Source organism: Hevea brasiliensis, chromosome 3, assembly GCF_030052815.1.
Source record: "Hevea brasiliensis isolate MT/VB/25A 57/8 chromosome 3, ASM3005281v1, whole genome shotgun sequence".
Taxonomy (NCBI): domain Eukaryota; kingdom Viridiplantae; phylum Streptophyta; class Magnoliopsida; order Malpighiales; family Euphorbiaceae; genus Hevea; species Hevea brasiliensis.
In genome coordinates, this window is record NC_079495.1 from 96,065,323 (window position 1) to 96,088,164 (window position 22,842).

At 27.6% G+C, this 22,842-nt stretch overlaps 1 protein-coding gene across 1 annotated transcript; it reads right to left on the reverse strand.

Annotated features, from left to right (window-relative positions):
• Window positions 1–1,630: 1,630 nt before the first annotated feature.
• LOC110646293 (suppressor of disruption of TFIIS) lies at window positions 1,631–4,434 on the reverse strand. Its single transcript, XM_021799693.2, has 9 exons — window positions 4,114–4,434; window positions 3,487–3,562; window positions 3,324–3,389; window positions 3,138–3,235; window positions 3,008–3,045; window positions 2,805–2,892; window positions 2,376–2,708; window positions 2,205–2,270; window positions 1,631–2,064 (listed from the first exon to the last, which is right to left on the reverse strand). Exons 2-9 carry the CDS (start codon window positions 3,545–3,547, stop codon window positions 1,915–1,917), a joined length of 900 nt encoding a protein of 299 aa, XP_021655385.1. The 5' UTR covers window positions 3,548–3,562; window positions 4,114–4,434; the 3' UTR covers window positions 1,631–1,914.
• Between the last annotated feature and the right edge of the window lie 18,408 nt (window positions 4,435–22,842).

The window sequence follows — 22,842 nt, forward strand, 5'->3', positions numbered from 1 at the left end:
TGATGACTATCTAATTCAACATGGTTTTAGGAGGAATTTGAATGACGTTACTTTATATAAGAGCTTATCCAGAAGGGAATCTTTTGATTATTTCTTTATATTTTGTTAATATGCTTGTTACTAGAAGCTCGACTTATTTGATGAAGGATTTTAAGCTTTATATGCAAATGGAGTTTAAGATGCCTGATTTAGGTTTAATGACCCATTTCTTAGCATGGAGATGAAGCAAGTTAGTTCTAGAATCCTTATTTCACAAAGAAAGTATGTTGTTGATGTTCTGAAGAGGTTTAATTTGGTTCATTGCAAGGCTATGGAAACTCCACTTGATCCGAATGTAAAACTTAATAAAGAAGATGGTGATTCCAAGGTAAATGTTATTGTAGAAGCTTAATTGATAGCTTGCTGTATCTAACATCAACAAAGCCTGATCTTATGTTTTCTGCTAGTTTGTTGTTCAAGTCTATGAACTCTCCAAGTCAATCTTTTTTTTTTTTTTTTTTGGTTGCCAGGAGAGTACTAAGATAATTAGAATATATCTTTGATTATAATTTGTTGTATTTGAAGAACGTGGATGCAAAGCTTAAAAGGTATGTGGAAAGTAATTAAGCTAGTAGTGCTGAAGATATGAAGAGCAATTCTAGTTATCTATTTTCACAGAGATAAAATCCATTTTCTTGGATTTCCAAGAAGCAAGAAATTGTTGTCCAATCAATTAGCTATTGAGGCTAAGTATGTAGAAGTTGTTGCAACATCTAATCAAGCCATTTGGCTTTGAAGACTACTTGTTGATTTTGAAAATATTTAATCTAAAGCTACTCTTTTATAGTGTTACAACAAATTAGCTATTGCTATTTCTTGTATAGCATGATAGAATCAAGCGTATCTTGATTAAGTAAAGCTTGCCTACTCTAAGTTATAATAGCAATTTATTAATATCCTCACTAGGGTACTCTCAAGAAATGGATTTGAAATTAATATTCTCTAAGAACATTCTTAAGGAGAAGTGTTGGAGTTAAGAGCTTTCTTAATGAAGATTTTAAAATTAATTAAAAATTAATTGTGTTTATATCTAACTATTTAACTTAAGCAAGAAGTTTCTTATTTTTAGTGGTGTCACATCAAGCAAAGCCAACCACTCTTTTAATGACATGTGCATAGAAAGTATTAGATGAAAAAAATCTAAAGCTCATCATCTATACTAATGTTCTTGAGTTGAAATGAGAGATCATCTATTTTTTTCGTTTGTATTTTATTTTAATTTTGGGCTAATTTTTTTATTTCTTGTTGATTGTTTATATCAATAAATGTTTTACATGAAAATATTATTTACTATTTAATTGTGATATTAAATTAATACTATTATGTTTATATCATGTATAGATATTTTTATATTTTAATAATATTATCAAAATTATTAACATTACTTCAATTTTTTAAAAAGATGTCTTAATTTTTTGTTTGATTAGTAAAATGTTTTTCACTAATCAAATTTTTTAGTGTTTTAAACGCTATAAAATGTAAAAAGTATTTTTTCACAAAACAAATAAAGCTTAACCTTATTTTCAATATTTTTTTGTTATCACAATGCAAATTAGCATTAGATTTAAATATGATGGAGAAGAAGATGTCATTTATTTAAATTATTTTTCTGATAATATTATCAATAATTAGAGTAAATCATTTACATCATTGGAACATAAAATAGGGAAATGTGCATTGATTAGATTTTTTTTTTTTCCATTATTATTCTGAGAAAGGGTTTATGCGTTGAATTCAGGATTTTGGTGTAGAATTATGTGCCGAGTCAATCCGAGCGGGCAGAGGTGGGTAGACCTTATGATCATAGATATCCTAAGATCCTCTTATCATTGATTCACTTTCTTCCTTTGAGCTAATGACAAGAAAGCAAATATCTTAGGCAGTGACAGGTGTCTCCCTTGCAAGCTTTCCAGGGTACCCTTCTGTCTTAATTTCAGCCTCCCAAATCTCTGGCACTGCTTGCCTCAGGTTGTGGATGCTTTCTAATGCATAATCTGCACCTTTCTCTCTCTGAGATGTACCAACCTGCATCCATTAAACAAATAAAAAAAACCCATTAATACAATAGAGTTTCAGAATTGATTTAATTGCAAACGCCAGTTGATAGCTTGGTTTTTTATTTTTAACTGTTAAAAAGTGGAGCAAATTTGGATTGGAGGGCTCACCAGCACAGTGTGAAGATCCACACGTTTTCCAGCCTGAATGTTGCGGACACTATCCTCAAAGAACAACTGCAAAACAATAGATATTGATCAGAAAATATTAGTATATATTGTAACAGTAATTAATGAGCGTGAATGATCCAATTTTTCATCTTGAAAAGGATTTGAACTTACAGTTCTCTGAGGATTAATGTTAGCAATCTCCAGAGCCCTTTCTATGGCAGTTACTGATGGTTTGCAGACAATAGGCGTCTTTGGTAACTCTGCGCCTGGGTTTGGTCGAGAAAAATGGTCAATAATGTCAAAAATTTCAGTACGATTACTAGTAGTTTTGGCAGCTGCAGTAACAGCTGATCCCACAAACTCAATGTCATCTTCATCATCAGAAATGGTGTTCTTGTGGGTAGGGTTTAGAGTCTCAAAACAAATAATCCCTTCAAAACAATCTTCCAGCCCAAGCTTGGCAAGAACTCTGAGGGCATGCACTTTGTCTGCATTCGTAAAGATCTATTTTTTCCAATAGAAAGAGGAATCATTAGAGAAGAGTCTGATTTTACTAAGTTTTTGTCATTTATCTGTTGATGGTTATTAATAGCTACTTACAACTTTTCGAATTGGCAGGCTCTGCAGAAGATTCCTCAGGACAGGGTCTGGTTTCAAGTTCTCATAGGGTAGTCTCCCATGAACATAACTGGTACATAGGAAAGTGAAAAATATGGGTAAATCAAACTAGCAGTAACTCATGTAAAAATTTTAACAAAACAATATAGTGATAAAACAGAAGAAAGGATATTCCTGGTTCCTACCTGTGGTACTCATCATAGTCGAAGTCATAACCAATTGCCTACAGAAAGAAAGACACCAACATCAAAATGCAACTCATGGAATCAAAGAAGGATTTTATATTATGGTTAAAAAAATGTTCAAATGCTATACCCTGAGGCCAGCCATTGTTGTGCCATAATTCTTGTACAGCAGGTTACCCAATTCAGTGATCTTGCTCTTCTCTATCCCAAGGTGTTCCACCATATAATCTGCGGAAGGACACCCATTTTAGAGACAAAAGCTCTAAGGTATCTGCTAAAGAAAGGGTATCCATTAATTACAACCTTGCAGACTTACCTTTAATATTCTGGCCACATGCTGCCGCAAGACCACAACTAAGGGGATAAAGGGTATCATCAAGATCTGCAAATTCAAATAAATGGTTTAATTTTCTCTCTTGGAGTTATTAATCCTGCTAGTTCAACCAAAATGTCACCAAGTGGAAGTCTTAGAATCTTACCAAACAAAAGGCAATCATATTTAGGCTTTTGTGCCTGGAGGTAGCGATCCTCATACTCCATTTTTTATCAACAAACCTTAAGCAAACAACAAAAGGGAGTGAATTCAAAGTTCAATATTGATAACTTAAACCCACCAAAGCTAAAACGAAGATTGAATTTAACTCTCAAAATGTAAGCTCTCACGGGTAGAAAAGGGAAAAAATTAAGGTTCCTATCTACTAGGATTAGCACCATATGCAGAGAAACATCTAGATGAGTGGATAATCGCTAGCAGTTGAGATAAGGCCTTGTTGAATTCATGAGTAGACAATCCACAACCACTATAACAGATTGCATCAAGAAAGAATGGACAAGTGACTTAAGCATTTCCAATTCAATTAAAAAGTTCATCAAAACTCTGATCACAACTAAAAATAAAAACACCCCATTACAGCAATGCACACTACTTTTGAGTTTGAGCTAAAAGGTCTTCACACTGTTTCCAAAATAAAGAACACACGCAGAAACCCAAAAATCGATTATAGGTGAAAACCCAGATGGCGAAACTTCCAAGTGCTATAAAAAACAACTCAGAACTTAGACGAGAAAGAAAATGCAAGACTTAAAACCAGAGGGGTATATCATACCAGGTGATGATTTGTGGAACTTAAGAAAGGGAAGGAGCAAAACAGAGAGAGTTTAGCGATTTAGAGAAGGCAAAGATGAACAATAGAGGGTAAAGAAGAGGAAGAGGGGGAGGAACAAGAGAGGCAGAGGGGGGTTTATATAGGAAAAACTCCATTGCCTAATTTGCTTTCTTGTTCATGGGCGTCCAAATTTAAAAAAATAAAAAAATCAAATTCATTGTTTTAAGTTAACCACGTTTAGAAACCAAAATTGTTTCAAAAAAGAAATCCAAAATGACAAATTAGCAGTTAGTTGAGAAAGGCAGACACGTAAAGACACTGCAATGAAAGAATGGGGGCTTCCCACCGTTCAAATTTTAAAATTCTGAAAATGGGTTCTTTTCTCGACTCAGTTTCTTTTCTAGAATTTTCCAATTCTACCTCTCCGTGGTTCCAGATTCACCGTATTCATTCAACTTGCAAAGGGAAATATTAGGATAATTTATATAACCAGTTATTGAATTTCCTATTTTATTTTTATGCCTCAACTTTTATTTATTATTAAAAAAAATTCTAAATTATAATTTTATTTCAAACAAATCTTCCTAACTTATAATAGTAAATTTTCATATAAAAAATCTAAGTTATAGTTTAATATTTATAAATATAATTTTAATACTTTAAATTTATCACTTTTCTATAAAATAGGTGATTGTAATTTGTAATGTATCTTTCACTTGCTCTAAAAGAAGGAAAATAAAGTTCATAAATACAATATGAGACACATAAATATTTTTATTTCTTAATTTGAAGAGAAACATTTTTATTTTATAATTATTTAATTTAATTTTAAATAATAATAATAAAATAAATATTTTATTATTAAAAAACAATTTTCACCTTCTGTTTTCCTTTTCAATATCTAAACAAAGATATATATTTTTCCTCTTTATTGTTTTTTTTCATCTAATTAATATAGCTTTTGCTTAATATTATAAAAATCGCCTATATTTTTTTTTTAAGAAATACATGAATAAATAAATAAAAAGTCAATATTTATTTTAAAATGTAAAAACAATTATAGTTATTTTAGAATAATTATATTAATTTTTACGCTATATTTCAATCACAAATGATATATTTCAAGTCTATTATATAATTAAAATTTCAGCATTTAAATAAAATTTAAAATTAAAATGTTTTATTAAATATAAGAAATCATCAGAATATTATAACCCATATTTATTCATGTGTAATTAACTTGAAACCTAACGTGCATGTAAAAAATGATTTTTTCAATATTAACTTTATAAATAATAATCCATTTTATGAAAAAAAAATATGTAAATAATAAAAAATAAAAATTTGAACACGTGGCAAAAATTAAAGAAATAATCGTTAAGGGGTGCAGCTGTACAAAAGGGCAGAAAGTGCGAGGGACAGGTCAAAAGAAACATTACAGTGAGATGCTTTTACCTAAAACAGAGTTTATGGCAATCAACTTTACCAAAATGGTATTGGAGTAGCGTTAAAATTGGAAAATTATTATTTAATTTTTATATTTTAATAAAATTAATTATTTTTTTATTTTAAAAATTTTATTTTTTATTTTTTATATTTTATTTTCATCAATTTTTTTTATTAATAAATTTTAATATGAATTAAATTACTATTTACTTCACCTATTTTAATAAAATTAATTTATATTTTAAAAAATATTTCTATTTATTTTTTATAATTTAATTTTCTTATCTCTTTAATTTTTCTAGTTATTTTTTTTAATGTTTAAATTGACTTAATTCTCTTTTTTTTTATTTTTTTCTTACCCTCTCGTGCTTCTCTCTCTTCATTTTTTTTCTCTCATTTTCTTTAAAATTTTCATCTTTTGGTAAAAAATGTACAAGGTATAAGTTAATAAGTTCTCATAAATCTTTATATAATCAAGATAATAATTTAGAAAAATTATTTTTTAATGAAAAAAATACAAAATGATACCCAATGAATTGAATAAAAATATTTAAATAATTTTACAAAAATAAAAATTTAAATTTAGTCTTTACACAATAAAATTTTTATTTTCATTCAGAAATATATTTTTCAAAATATTATATTTTTTAAATATAAGAATCAATTACTTAGTTTTACTTAAATAAATAAAATAAATAATAATATTTTTTTTAAATATAAAGATCAAATAATTAATTTTATTAAAATAGAAGGATTAAATAATAGTTTAACTTATATTAATGTTTGCTGACTAATAAAAAAGTTGAAAAAAATTAAATAATTTAATAAAAGTAAAATATAAAAATTAAATAATATATTTTTTAAAATATAAAAATTAAATAATTAGTTTGATTAATTCAGATGAGTACCGATTTTGAGTTTCAATTAAAATCAACAGTGAGTTTTGTTTAAGGGAAGATGTGGAAAGTCCTTAGTTTCGTTTGGGATATCCCTAAATTTGATAATTATAATAATTAAATTTAAAACAATAAACTTGGATTAATGAAATCTAATTTTTGATAAAGTAAGTCAATTTAGTTGAAATTATGTACACAATTAAAAGTAAGTGAGAAAACTAATTTATTATTAATAAATTAGATTGTTATCTTTATATTATTATTTAATTTTTTTAAAACAATTCTAAATCAATTTTTAAAATTTTTTTAATGATTTTTTTATTTCTTTTGATAATATTTTTTATTTTAATTTTCAATTGAATTTTATTTTTTTTTTCATTTTGTGATTTTTAATGAAAGAAAGTAATACTCAATATTGGATTTTGAATTATCTGTAAATAGTGAAAAAAAGTGAGGTTGACGGTTGATTGTTCAGCGGTCATTTTAATGCTCAAGTCAATAAAGATTCTTTTATAGATGATAATGAAACAGTACACTTTGAGAGTATGACACAGGATTTTGTTGGATAACCACACTATTCAATGGACTTAACTTTGGTCATATGCTATGGAAATGAATCGTGTTCACACGTTATTTTGATCTTATCTATAGAGTTTCAGTCTCCTAACTTGAAGGTCTAACAATGTCCAATCTCCTTGAGGTCAAAAATAGATTGAGCTAAGTACGACTCATATGAGATCAACTACCTAATCCAATGAAGAGTGATTGGATTTTGAACTTAGACTACATCAAAAATCAGAAAAAGGAAGGAACAAGAAAGAAAAAGTAGAGAGCATAGAGAAAAATGAACCAATTTGTAGCCTTTTACAAACTTTTAAAAACAAATTGTAAAATACTAAATATTTTTTTTTTAGGTCTTCCAGAGTGCTCGTTCTGTACAGAATTGAATTTGGGCTAAATTAACATATTTTTCAAAGTTTTGAAAATAAATAACCTAATTTTCAATTTTGAATTTAATTATTTTCGGTAGCTAATTAACCTTTATACCATTTGGTTTGTGTTTCATTATTTTATATTTTATTTTTATTATTTTTTTATCTCTCAAACATTTTAATAAAGGTTTTATAATAGAAATAATTAAAATCTCTTTATATATTATATATAGCTATAAATATATGAAAATAATTTATATTATTATATTGTAATTTACTTTATAATAAAAGTTATTTATTATAATATTAAATGAATAACTATTAAATAATTTATAACTTACATATAATAAAAAATGTCACATAATAATACTATAAAAAAGAACATTACATATTAACTTCTTAATGTTTATATATATATATATATATAAAAGAACATTACATATTAACTTCTTAGTGTTTATATATATATATATATATATATATATATATATATATTCCCATATACATATGGAGAAATTGATAAAGAAAAAGAAATTATAGCCATTATTGGAATTGTACAATTAAATGACTTTCATTGTAAATTATTCAACGATTTTATTCAACAATTTCGATATACCTAATTAGTATGTTTGAATAATACCTAATTAGTATGTTTGAATAAGTTGTTCGATGATATAATTAATATTGTACTAAGGTTTAAAATAATTATATTTTTGCTATGGTTATTTATAAACTTTTTATTGATTTTTAGTAAGATTATTGAATTTAAAATTACTAATAAAAATAGTTAATTTTAGTTTTATTTCAATAAATTTATCATTATTGAATGTTTTTAAAGTGATTTTATTAAAAAAAATTTTAATGTTATAATTAATAAATAATTTTTTAAAGTATAATAATAAATTCATTCAATTATACCATTGAATGAGGACATAAGAAGGTGTTGATATGGTGCACATGTTCATATAATTATTTGTTGATGATTTGTTCTATCATTTGTAAGATAAGATCATCCATTTACATTCATCTAACAATCTTTCTTCTTCTTTTTCTCTTCCTAAATATCCATTATTGTACTTTGAAGTACTTGATATAAAGAAGAAGAAAAAAAAGAAGTAATTGATGTTCTTTTAGGTTGTTAAGTGTCTTAGATTAGATGCTGATTTTTCAATAGATTGGATCTCTTCACTTTCAATTGATGAGTTGATATTTCTGTGTTGATCAATTACAATTTATTTGTTTTGTTCGGATTGATAAGATGTATCTTCACTCACACATTCAGATCCAAAATAATATTTAGATATAGCTCAATGATAGAATTTAAACTTTAACCTTATAAATAAAGTTTGTCTAAAATCAACTTCACACTATTAATTCAATCCACTTATTTGTAATTACAAGTAAAATTTTTTTTAGAGAAAAATTAAGAAAGTGAGAACTCGAATTTAAGTCTATAAATTAAGCAATATGAACAATCAAGTTAGGGACTATGATAGAAGCTGTAACGGTCGGGCTCCAAACACTAGAGGAATTGTCCGCTTTGGCTATAAGCCTCACAGTTTTGTCCCATTGGTGGAATGAAGAACTTCTCAGGAGGTCACCCATCCTAGGATTTCTCTCAAGCGAGCACGCTTAACCCTGGAGTTCTTCCAACTCTCCAGGCTCTTCCAACTCTCCAGGCCATTCCACCAAAAGGCGCCTCTAGTGATTAGTTCCCCCATTTTCTATATCATTACTTTTTTGAACCCAAGACCAACTCCGTGCTTTGCCGATGTGGAATTTGCCTAAGGGACCTTTCTCCCCCCCATTTTCAATATCACTAGTGAGCTCTGATACCACAAATGTAATGGCCCGGCCCACTAGTGATATTGTCCGCTCTAGGCCGAAGCCCTCACAATTTTAAAACGCGTCACTAGGGGTTACGAACCACCAACTTATAAACCCAGCATCTCTCCCGTGTTTTGCCGATGTGGGATTTGCCTAGGGTGTTACACAATTATTGTCCAATAATAATTATGATCAACCCAATTCAATATCAATTATCAAAAAAATAAATTTATAGAGTAGTTGTAACAGATCAAGAAAAGAAAATAAATAAAATTAGATTCACCGATTATTGAACAAGGAATGAGAATTTTTACCTTGAAAATAGAATCGAAGGTGATGAATAGAGAAGTAAAAAATTTAGGGATTCTCTGCGCACATCAGATTATAAATAGTAAATTATATATATATATAATAATAATAATAATAATAATAATTTAAAAGATAATGAAAATACCTGTTGAGAGTATTTGATAGAAAAAGGAGGTGGCAAACAGGTTTTGAGAGCAAAGTTTAGCAGAAGAGATGATTAGGGTATATATATATATATTTTAAGAGTTCTATTAGGTGTAGAATGGGATAAAAGTTATTATTGAACTGGGTTATTCAGATTGCAGATATATATTTAATTTCAAAAATATTATATATATATCTAAAAATAAATAAGCAGATCTTCCAATAAAATATATATATTTTTTATAAATATATTAAATTATTGTTAGCTAATTAAAATAAAATAATAATAAATAATAAATATATATGGGTTTCCACATACTTCCCCCCTTATTCAAATTCGGTCCCCGAATTTGAATAGACAAAATTCTAACATGAAGAATCAAATAAGTGAGGATATTTGGCTCGCATTTCAGATTCTGCTTCCCATGTGGCCTCACTACTTGAGTGATTATGCCACAAGACTTTGATCAAAGCCACTTCCTTAGACCGGAGTTTCCTAATTTGTCGATCTAAAATCTTTACTGATTGCTCCTCATATGACATATCATCCCTAAATTGCATGGTTTGAGGTTGTAAAACATGAGATGGATCTGGTACATACTTCCTAAGCATAGAAATATGGAAAACTGGACGTACATGTGCAAAATCAGGTGGAAGGGCTAAAAGGTAAGCAACTGCTCCAATTCTCTCCAAAATTTCAAATGGACCAACAAAACGAGGGCTAAGCTTCCCTTTCTTCCCAAACCTCATGATTCCTTTCATAGGGGAAACTCTCAGAAATACATGATCACTAATCATAAATTCTACATCTTTACGCTTAGGGTCAGCATAACTTCTCTGTCGACTTTGAGCAGTCAAAAGTCGATCACGAATTAGTCGAATCTTCTCTGAAGTTAATTGTATCAACTCTGGTCTAGTAAGCCTTCTTTCTCTAACTTCATCCCAACAAACCGGTGACCTACACTTTCGACCATATAATGCCTCATATGGAACCATCTCTATACTTGCCTGATAACTGTTATTATAAGCAAACTCCACTAAAGGCAAATGATGATCCCAACCGCCACCAAAATCCATAACGCATGCACGAAGCATGTCCTCTAATATCTGTATGATCCTTTCTGACTGTCCATCCATCTGAGGGTGAAAAGCAGTACTAAAGTCTACTCGTATTCCTAAAGCTTCTTGGAATTTCTTCCAAAATCGAGAAGTAAACTGAGTACCATGATCAGAGACAATGGAAACTGGAACTCCATGAAGACTAACAATCTTGTTTATATACAACTGTGCAAGTTTAGCAAAGTCATATGTAGTCTTCACAGGAAGGAAATGAGCAGATTTTGTCAATATGTCCACTATCACCTAGATTGCATTGTAACCACCTCGTGTACTAGGTAAACCCACAACAAAGTCCATGGCAATATGCTCCCACTTCCACTCAGGGATAGGCAACTACCAAGTAACCTGGATGGTCTCGATGTTCTCGCTTAACTCACGACAAGTCAAACATTTAGCAACAAAGTCTGCAATATCCCTCTTCATGCCACCCCACCAATAATGCTCCCTTAAATTACAGTACATCTTAGTTGAACCTGGGTGTACTGTGTAAGTAGAATGGTGTGCCTTCTCCATGATTTCTCTTCTCAACTCATCAACATTGGGGACACAAAGTCTAGTGCCATAACGAAGAACTCCATCATCATTCAACATGAACCCTTGAGCTTGGCCTTGATGAATACTATCTATAATCACACACAGCTGAGAATCCCTCTTCTGAGCAGCCTTAATTCGATCAATTAAGATAGGCCTAACTCGAAAATGTGCTAAGAATGATCTTGCTATGATTTCAAACTCTACTCCCTGATCTAGCAACCCATGTAATTCACTAATCAGAGGCCTCATCTTGGTAGATATATGGGCTAAACTACCAAAAGACTTCTTGCTTAGAGCATCAGCCACCAAATTAGCCTTTCCAAGGTGATACTGTATGGTGCAATCATAATCCTTCAGCAATTCTACCCATCTCCTTTGCCTAAGATTAAGATCACGTTGGTCAAAAATATATTTGAGACTTTTGTGGTCAGTGAAGATTTCATAAGTCTCACCATACAGATAGTGAATCCAGATTTTTAAAGCAAAAATTACTGCAACCATTTTCAAATCATGAGTTGGATAATTCTGCTCGTGCCTTTTCAACTGACGAGAAGCATATGCAATAACCCGTCCATATTGCATTAAAACACATCCTAAACCATCCTAGAAGCATCACAATATACTACATAACCTCCTGATCTGGATGGAAGGGGTAACACTGGTGCTGTAATTAAATGAGTCTTAAGCTCCTAAAAACTTTTTTTCACAAGCCTCAGACCACTGAAATTTTACATTCTTCTGTGTCAACTTAGTTAAAGGTGCTGCAATACGAGAGAAGTCTTAAACAAACCGTCTATAATACCCTGCTAAATCCAAGAAACTACGAATCTCTGACACAGTTGTGGGTCTAGGCCAATGAAGCACTGCCTCATCTTTCTTATTATCAACGCACACCACATCCTTAGATACTATATGGCCTAGGAAAGCCACACTATCTAACCAAAACTCACATTTTGAGAACTTGGCATATAGCTTGTGTTCTCGTAAGGTCTGAAGGACAATTCTCAAATGCTTCTCATGCTCCTCCTTACTCTTTGAGTACACTAGAATGTCATCGATGAACACTATAACAAATTGATCTAAGAAAGGCTTGAAAACTCTATTCATGAGATCCATAAAAGTGGCCGGAGCATTGGTAAGACCAAAAGACATTACAAGAAATTCATAGTGTCCATACCTAGTCCTAAAGGCCGTCTTGAGTATGTCTTCTTTCTTAACCCTCAATTGATGATACCCAGATTGAAGATCAATCTTAGAAAAATACTTTGCACCTTGAAGTTGGTCAAATAGGTCATCTATGCGTGGAAGAGGATACTTATTATGCACAGTCACCTTATTCAATTGCCTATAATCAATGCACATTCTCAAAGACCCATCCTTCTTCCGTACAAATAACACAGGAGCACCCCATGGAGAAACACTAGGGCGAATAAACCCCTTATCTAGTAGGTCCTGTAGCTGCTCCTTCAATTACTTAAGTTCTATGGGTGCCATGCGATAAGGTGGCATAAATATGGGCTCAGTTCCAGGAACTAAGTCTATTCCAATCTCTACCTCTCGCTCCGGGGGTAAACCTAATAAATCTTCTGGAAACACATCAAAAAACTCCTTAACCACTGCAACATTCTCCAAACCTGCACCTTCTACCTGAACGTCTCTAACATAAGCTAGATACCCCTTACACCTCTTTCGCAATAATCGACTAGCACTCACTACTGAGATAAGATTACTAGAGGCTATACTGCGATCTCCCTGAAATTGAAATTCTGCCTCCCCAGGAATTTTAAAGAGTATAACTTTATTATGACAATCCAATGAAATGTGATAAGTTGCTAACCAATCCATGCCTAAAATCACATCAAACTCAAATATATCTAAAGAAACAAGATCTGTAGCTAATTCCCTATCTCCAATGTGAACTATACATCCCTTATACACCATATTAGTGTCTATTGCGTTCCTCATAGGTGTTGATACAGATAAAGGATATTCTAACAAAGTAGGTGGTGTACTAAATATCATGGAAAAGTATGGAGAAACAAAGGAATGGTTGTGCCCCAGTCTTAGCCTTAGGCATCTGTTCAGATGTCTGATTAATAGTTTGAGGTGGTACCTCCCTTGTTGAATTAAGGTTTGCACCATTAAGACCCTTAGCCCTAGTTCTCCTCTTACGTTTAACAGACCCAGGCACCTATTCATTTTAATAAACAAGCATTAAATTTGAAAATGTGAGCCAAATTAAGACAGGTGAAAAGGTACGAAGGACGCAAACATCTAAAGCAATGATAAACTGAAAAGACATTAAGGATCCTATGCTCCGCAAGTTTACTAGACCTCAACCGAGCTCTGTTCCCTAACAGACCCAGGCACAAATGTAATGGCCCAGCCCACTAGTGATATTGTCCGCTCTAGGCCGAAGCCCTCACGATTTTAAAACGCGTCACTAGGGGTTACGAACTGCCAACTTATAAACCTAGCATTTCTCCCGTGTTTTGCCGATATGGGATTTGCCTAGGGTGTTACAATCCACCCCCCTTATGGGACTCAGCGTCCTCGCTGAGGTTTGCCCCACCATGGCCCAAGGTTGCACGCGGAGCGGCTCTGATACCACAAATGTAATGGCCTGGCCCACTAGTGATATTGTCCACTCTAGGCTGAAGCCCTCACGATTTTAAAACGCGTCACTAGGGGTTACGAACCGCCAACTTATAAACCCAGCATCTCTCCCGTGTTTTGCCGATGTGGGATTTGCCTAGGGTGTTACAAATTGATTGTTATATATATATATATATATATATATATATATATATATATATATATATATATATATATATATATATATATATATATATATATATATTATTTAATATTTTTTTTCTCTTTTTTCTTTCTTATATTTTAGGTGTGTAGGAGATTTGAATATTCAATCAGTCAGTTGAAATTGTCTCTCTTCCATTGAAAATAACTATTGTCTTGGAAGTTTCAGGTGAGTGGTAATTATAGTACATGGCACCGTTTTAGTCCCTTTTAAAATTTCTTAGCATTAAGTTTGTTATTAAATGAAATTTTAAATCAATATTTTAACAATTATTTTATATGTGATTTTCTAGAGTTTTACTTTATTATTGAATTTTATTTCGATTTTGATTAAATAATTGATTTTGTCAATTATCTCTGCATTAGACCTATTAGGATTCAGGGAACAGGTCTTTAATGTATTTATATTGATTGATATTTGACTATAAAATTTACCGATGTGTTACTGAATTGAATTGAGATTGATTTGATTTTATTAACTCTCTGAAACTATTGAAATACACTATTGGAATTGCACTATCAGTTATTATTTGCTATCTGAAATTTTTTATTGATTTTGATTGATTTGTACAAATTGATTTTCTATTTTGAATTGGTACCTGTGCCCAGTATCATTTTCTGTTATCTGGCCCCGCCGTGTGGACTATCACGGTATTAGGTTGCATTGTCGAGTCATGCATCATTGCAGTTTATGGGTTGCATTAGTATCATATGCATTGATATCTGTGAAGGAGGAGGAAGGTATCTAATATCTGGTAGCGCGCTTACCATCTGGCCTTTGGTGATGTGGGGTATTATCACCCTGGTGTACTGTACCATAAAATTTTTATTGAATGAATTTCTTTTATATATATATTTTATGAAGTTATTTTATTAATGATTTTGACAGCATGAGCATGATTTTATTGAATAGAAAATTTATTGTGAAATTAATCAAGCGTCTGCCTGTTCCTATTCCGTTGTGTGCTATAATGATCCAAATATTCAGTCCATTTTCTGGAGAGGGACAACTTTGATTTGTTCTCATGGTATGCCCGAATTCATATTTTCTCGGGCTAATAATTAGTTTAGTTTATTGAACAGTTTAAGTTTTTATTGAAATCTGTAGAGACTCCGCAGTTTATTTATGGGATATTTATGACGTTTATTCAGCATTTTGTCTATTTAGATTTTGTCTATTTTTGGGATTAGTAAGTGACAATATATTCATTCAAGATACTCTGATAAGGCTTGCATGATTTAAGAATACTTAAATTATGCGCCGGTCACGGTTCAGAATTTTGAGTTGTAACAGAAGCTTAAATGTACACTAAATGCAAAACAATTTTCACCATTTTGATGTTTACTATTTTTTTTACTATTTGAAAAAAAGAACTTTGAATTTATATATTTTCTTAATTTTAGTAATTAGATATTTTAAATTTAATTTAATTTTTTAAAATTTTATTAATAAGAAATACTTCCATCAAATTAAAAGTGTTAGGCTTCGTTTATTTTACGGAAAATAACTTATATTTGAAAAATATTTTTATGAAAAATATTTTCTATGAAAATATTTTTTATTACCTTATTCTAATATTAAATTAATGGTATATGTTTATATATATATATATATATATATATATATACATATTTTTTTGAAAATCATTTTTATGAAAAATTACAAAGTTTTCATTTTTACTAAGAAAATATTTTCTATTGATCAATTTTCTGAGTGCTCTAAATACTAAAAAATACTAAAAATATTTTTCCAATGAAATATTTTTCGCAAAACAAATGGATTAATTATTTATATCAATTAATCAACAAAATACATATTAAAATTTAAAAACTTAATTATTGATGATGTGCTTATCGAAACAAATATATGAATAAATCGATTACTTTAAAATTTAAACTTCTCTATTGATCACATTCATTCTATCATTATTATTATTGCTATGGATCTTAAATGAAAATTGAAATTGTAGTGAGCTAGAAGTACCTTTCATTACTCTTGTTTATGTGAAAAGTGAAAAATGTTTTGAAAAGTAATTCAATGGTAGATTTAGAAAGAAATTAATAGTTAAAACAATTAATTGATGAAATTGTATACACACTCACACACTTTGAGGTTTGAAAATTTTCTGAGATAATTTGTTACATATTTATCTTTAAGCATATTTATTATTATATTAAATATTATGGACATATTTTTTTTAATCATATATAATTTTTTTAATTACATTTATACAGTAAAAATATTATATTATTAAATTCTTATTAAAAATTATTTTAAAAAAAATAATTAATAATTTTTTTAAAAAATATAAATTTAATTCGATTTGGATATGCATGTAATTATTCAAAGTTTTAATGCAAATTTAAATTACATTTACTATAATTAATAAAACAATATGATTTTGTAAAAAAAAAAAATAAATTATATTGTTAAAATAAAATAATAATAATAAACTGTAAACTAACTGTTCTTGAATTTAAAGCTTTGTAATAACATATATAGTTCCTGATGCTTCACTTCATTATTTTGCAGAAATTTTGTAAAATAAACTAAGAGGCAAAATGCCAAGAGAGAGAGAGAGAATCAATCAATTTATGTGCTAATTTTTCAGTCTTTCCTTTTATATTAGCTGCAGTATAATAAAATAATTAATTTAAACAAATGCAAATAAATAATAAAAATTAATAATAATGGAAAATATAATAAAATAATTTTATTAGAATAAAATAAAATAAAGCGATTTAAATAAAATAACATTTAAAATTAAGACACGATGAAAAAAATTATTTATTTTTAAATTATAAATTAGCTATTGAAGATGAAGGAGATTTTCTTGAAATAAAATATAAATTTAGGCATTTTATAATTTTTTTTTTAAAAAATAAAGGATAAAAATAAATAAATTTCAATGGATAGTCTTAATTATAACTGGGAACACCAATTTAATAACCCACTGCATTTCAAACTACACATGAAAATTGCTTTCCATTTAAAAAATTAAATATATGACCTACTTGATGTTTTTATAATTTTTCCAAGGTACACTCCAATGATCTTGGGCATTGCTAACGTGGGACTGCCAACAAGTACACCAACATCAATGTCAAATATAAATTTAATTATAATATTATCAATTAATTATAAATAAATAAATAAATAATAACTAGTTTTGATTGAATTTCAATTTAAACTCAAGTAATTAAAAAAATATTATTTCAATACATTGAATTATATTACCCGGATTTTATAATGAATTTTTTAATTAAAGCATGAATGAATATTTTAATACCCTTTATTATAATGTTTTTGGCATTCAAAACCTACACTTTATTTTATTGTAAATAAAGATATGTATTTTCATGCTAATGGCATTTGAACAAAATGATTTAATTAATAATAATGGAAAATATAAATTAATAAATAACTAACTAACCAATTTAATAAATAAAAAGTTTATGGTAAAATAATTTTATTAAAATAAAAAAAAGCGATTAAAATAAAATAACATTTAAAATTATGACACGGTTAACTCAAAATGATCTAATTTAAATTTAAAAAAAATAAACTAAAATAATTCAGAAAATAAATAATTCAAACTCATCTTATCTAACTTAGGGATGGCAATAAGTAGAGTTCTTGCGGATATTCAATTTGATCAAACTCTAATAGAATGGATTTTGATAATATATAATTAAGTTTGGAAGAGATTCGGATTTAAATAATAATATCTATGACAAGTTCAAGTCGAATTCGAATTTTATATATTGGATATCTAATTATATGAACACATTTATATAAATATTTAATTAAATATAAAATATATATTTTTTATAATAATATTTATAAATTTTTATATTTTTATTTTATATAAAATAAAATTTAATTATTTTATGAAATTATAAAATTTTTAAAATATAAATTATTAATGAAAATAATTTTTAAAGTGGATTATTGATTAAAATATGTAAAATTAAATGGGTTTGCGTATTTTTTGAATAATAATAATTGGGTTTGAAGCGAAGTTAAAAATAAATTTTAATCGAGATAAATTTGAATTTTAAAAATATTAATCAAATTTAAATTTAGATAAAGTAATTTTTACGAATATTTTATTTATTATCATTCCTATCTGACCTGTTTATTAGCTCTAATTTTAATCGGATTGCAGAGATGAATTTGATATAATGTATAAGAACTGGGCATACAATATTACATAAGCCAACAAAATAAAATAATTAAATGCATATATGAAAAAAATAGGAGGAGGTATATATAATTGGAGTTTATTAAGCAGCCATTGCTTTGGTGAAAATGACTAACCTAAATCAGACCCTATGATATTAAACTAATCTGATAGGGGAGGAAATAGCTGGAGCCCCAACAGGGAAAAGTACAATTGAAGAACATAGAAAATGCTGAAAAGGGAAAATATACAGAGGGAGAACAATTGTTTAGCATAATTTTTCAAATTAAACTGAATCGGTGGATTGAACTAATTAATTAAAATCAATGGCCGGTGTGATCTAATTAAAAAATATATTTTTTTAAAAATTATTATTTAATCTCTGTATTTTAATAAAATTAATTATTTAATCCTTATATTTTAAAAAATATACTATTTAATATTTATATTTTACTTATGTTAAACTATTTATTTATCGTTATTTATGCTATTCAAACTACTATTTAGTCCTTCTATTTTAAGAAAATTAATGAGTTAATTCTTATATTTTCAAAAATATTACTATTTAGTTTCTTTTTTTGGTGAAATTAATTAATTGATCAATATATTTTAAAAATTATATTATTAAATAAAAATAAAAATTTTACTATGTGGAGACTCGATCTGAATTTATTATTTTTAAAATTTTTAATTTTTTAAACATCATTTTTATATTTTTAACTCAAAAATAATTTTCCTTTATTATTTACAAATTTAAGCAAACCGATTATTTTTTTTATATAGATAATTTATATTATTTTCATTAACAGATGAAAACAAAGAGAAAATCAGAGCGAGAAGGGTGCAAATGTAGAGGATTATGATAGTTTACATATAAAAAATAATTATGAGACTAAATAATTAATTGAGTTAAATTATAGGAACTAACTAATATATTTTTGTAAAATATAGGAACTAACTAATTAGTTTCACTAAAATAGAGAGACTAAATAGTAGTTTGAATAGTATTGACTAACGAAAAAATTGACAGAAAAACTAAATATTTTAACGAAGGTAAAATATAGAGACTAAATGACATATTTTTTAAAATATATAAATTAAATAATTAATTTTATTAAAATATAAAGACTAAATAATAATTTACTTTTTTATTTTAATAAGAGTTGAAAAGTAAAGGCTCAAATTTGGATCCACCAGGTGAAGAATAATTTCATTTTTATTAAAAAAAATAGAACTTGTTCGTACTAGATGTTTGAACCCATGGCTAATGGAGGGAAAGATTAAACTTTTCCACTTTATTAGTATTAATTTGAATTATTTAATTCTTTTATTTTAATTATCATCCTTCAAATAGGAAAAATATAATTTTTTTCTATTTATTATGCTATAATATTTTAATATGGCAAATTTTATTTTTTAATGATACAAATAAATATATTATTTTGAAAATTTTAATAATTTGGCTAGTTTATTTTTGGTAATAAAAGTTAAAAACCAAAAATCTACAGAACAAAAGTTATGGGGTAATGAAACATCCAAGGTTTACTAATTGCATACAAAATGCATGAAATTATTATTATTATTATTATTATTATTATTTAAGAGTGGTATTTTTATAATATAATTAATATTTTTATTTAATAATGCATTAGCCAAACTCTCAATTCAATTTGAAATATTTAACTCTTTATTTTTACCAATTGAATCGTAGTGATTTTGAAAACTATGTCGTTTAGTGATTATTTTCCAATAAAAAAATAATAAATTATAGAGAAGACAGTTACGTACTTAAGAAAAAAAAAATTTGCGGTGGTGGTGGTGGGCAGTGGGTCTTCTGAAAGCGCCATTTCTCAACTCTTTGCTCTCAATAATTTCAAGTTTCAACCACCTAATTGGTTGGCTCGCTGCCTCTGAATATGACCCTTTTATTTCTTAATTCTTGTTATGACCTTTAATTAATCTTTTTTTCTTTGAAAATGAATTAAAATAATTAAATAATTAATTATTTAATTAATCATTCCCTCTTATATATTTTATTTCTTTGGCATTATTAGCATAGATTATTGGAGCTCTTAGCTTTCAGTAGGTGAGGGCGGTTGACTGAGAAAGCTACAGCAACGGAGATCCTAAACATTGTAATTATTCATCAAATCTAATGATATTATCATTAATTTTGCACTATTTTAACAATGTTTTCCACGTTTTCAGTTCTCATCTTCATCAAAATTATTTCTTAGTAACCTTTTGGTATTTGATTTGCACAGTGATCCAATGGTTTCCTTAGTAATAAGAGAAATTAAAATTATGTGTTCTTCATCATTGGTAAGTGCTTTGGCTTAAAAAGAGCATTTTATGTTAAATGGTTTTGTGTGCATGTGTTTGTTCTTAATCAATTCTTAAAAAAATGAATTTGAGTTCGTTCTATGAGGTGTTAAAGAAAAAATTTTATTTTATATAAAATAAAATATATAAAAACTCATAAATATTATTATAAAAAATATATATGTGATATTTAATTAAATGTTTATATAAACGAATTTAATTAACGGATATTCAACATGTAAAACCTGAATCTGATCTAAAACCATTAGAGTATTATTTTTGAAACTCGATTGTATATTATTTAAATATATTCTATTAGGATTCGGTCAGATCAAACGTTGTCATTTCAAGCTTTGCTTGCTCCATGATTAATTTATAAATAAATGATTAAATTAAAATGCAATTGTTGAAGTTTTTTACCTGTAAATATAAGCTATTTGGTTGAATTGCATATGTAAACCTTTCTTCTCCTCTCTCTGTCTCTTTATTTTACTTAAAATTTTATTAAATATCACTACTAATCACTTCGACCAAATATTCCATTAATTTAGTTTCCAATCGACTTGAATCAGCAAAAAATAAATAATTTATTTTAACTAACTGAATCAAATTATAAAGAAAGATTCTTGATTTAATTTATTCATATACTTTTAATAAAATAACTAAAATGAAATAAAAATTGAAATTATTTAAAATAATTAACCAAATTAAATTAATTTTATCAAACTGAATAGACAAATTGATTTGATTTAATTTAATTTCTTTTATTATAATTGAATATTGCTGACCTCTATTATTGGCATCAAAAATATGGGTTGATGATAGATGCTCTCTCTTTCTTCCAATTATATGTTCTATGATGATGGGTGGAGAGATATTTTTTTCTGGAGATCTATTAATTAATTAATTAATTAATTAATTAATTAATCAGTTATAATGTTAATGACATACCTTTTATATATAAAATAAGAGGTTGGTAAGTAACCCTAAAACTCCAAAAGAAAATGTTGTGTTTATTGCATTTACATTCATTTAAAGGAATTGATCCATTATATTTAATTAATTATCTCCACAAATGAAATTTAGATATAATTTTCAACTAATATAATAAGAAAACTTTACCTAAATTTATCTATTATGAATTTAAAATATAAATATATGAGTTTTACTATATATGTATATTGAATTTATGATGAATACTTAGGATGACAATAAATAAGGCACTCGTGAAAATTTTCTTATTTGAATCTATTTAATATTTTTAATACTTAAATTAGTCCCAAACTTGATTAAAATTTATTCTAAATTAATTGAATCGTCTCAAATATGATTATTATTACCTTAAAAGTACCTAAATCCATTTAACTTTTTTATATTTTAATTAATAATCTATCGTAAAACATATTTTTACTAATAATTTATATTTTAAATTTAATATTTAATTTAATTTATTAATAATTTATATAAATAGATTTGAATAATGAGCATTCAACGCATAAAATCCGAAGCTGATCCGATTGCTCCGATTTAAACCTCATTATATTACCCGAATCCTATTCCATTTGATTTCAGTTGAGTTGGGTACTTGCAGATAAACTATACCATCCCTATGAATGAGTCTACATAATGATATATTAATCATTTGTATAAACTATATATATATATATATATATATATATATATATATATATATATATATATATATATATATAGTGGACAAATGAATTTGTTTCACACGTTATTTTCAAAAATATATCACAAAGAATGCGCTTTTTTCCATGTAAACGAAACCTCTGGGACTTGATGCCTGTAAAACTACTAAATTGCAAAGGCTGAATTGGTCAATAATTCAATGGTTTGTATGGTTTAATCTCACACAACTCTTAAGCTGATAATGACATTTCTGTTTGACTATTATACACAAATGAGAGATAAATCAATCCTATAAAACAAATATACTTTGCAAGACTTTCTAAATTCCAACAATATATATAAATATATATATATATATATATATATATTAGTAAGGTAGCATCTTAGAAATTACAGTAATTGATGCATTATACATTGTTCTTACGGTTTTGGAGTTCATCATAGGAGAATAATAAGAAATAGCAAATATAGAAATCTACCTTGTAATATTGTTTTTGTTGTTTTGCTATGGAGGTCTACGGTGGTTGAGAAAGAGTTTTTGCCTTA

Excerpts from the sequence above, each read along its gene's own strand:
- LOC110646293 (XM_021799693.2), bottom strand. The coding sequence starts at position 3,547 with ATGGAGTATGAGGATCGCTACCTCCAGGCACAAAAGCCTAAATATGAT. Across the intron at positions 3,046-3,137 it reads CAACAATGGCTGGCCTCAGG|GCAATTGGTTATGACTTCGA; the intron begins GTATAGCATTTG and ends TTCTTTCTGTAG. Across the intron at positions 2,065-2,204 it reads TGGATCTTCACACTGTGCTG|GTTGGTACATCTCAGAGAGA; the intron begins GTGAGCCCTCCA and ends TAATGGATGCAG.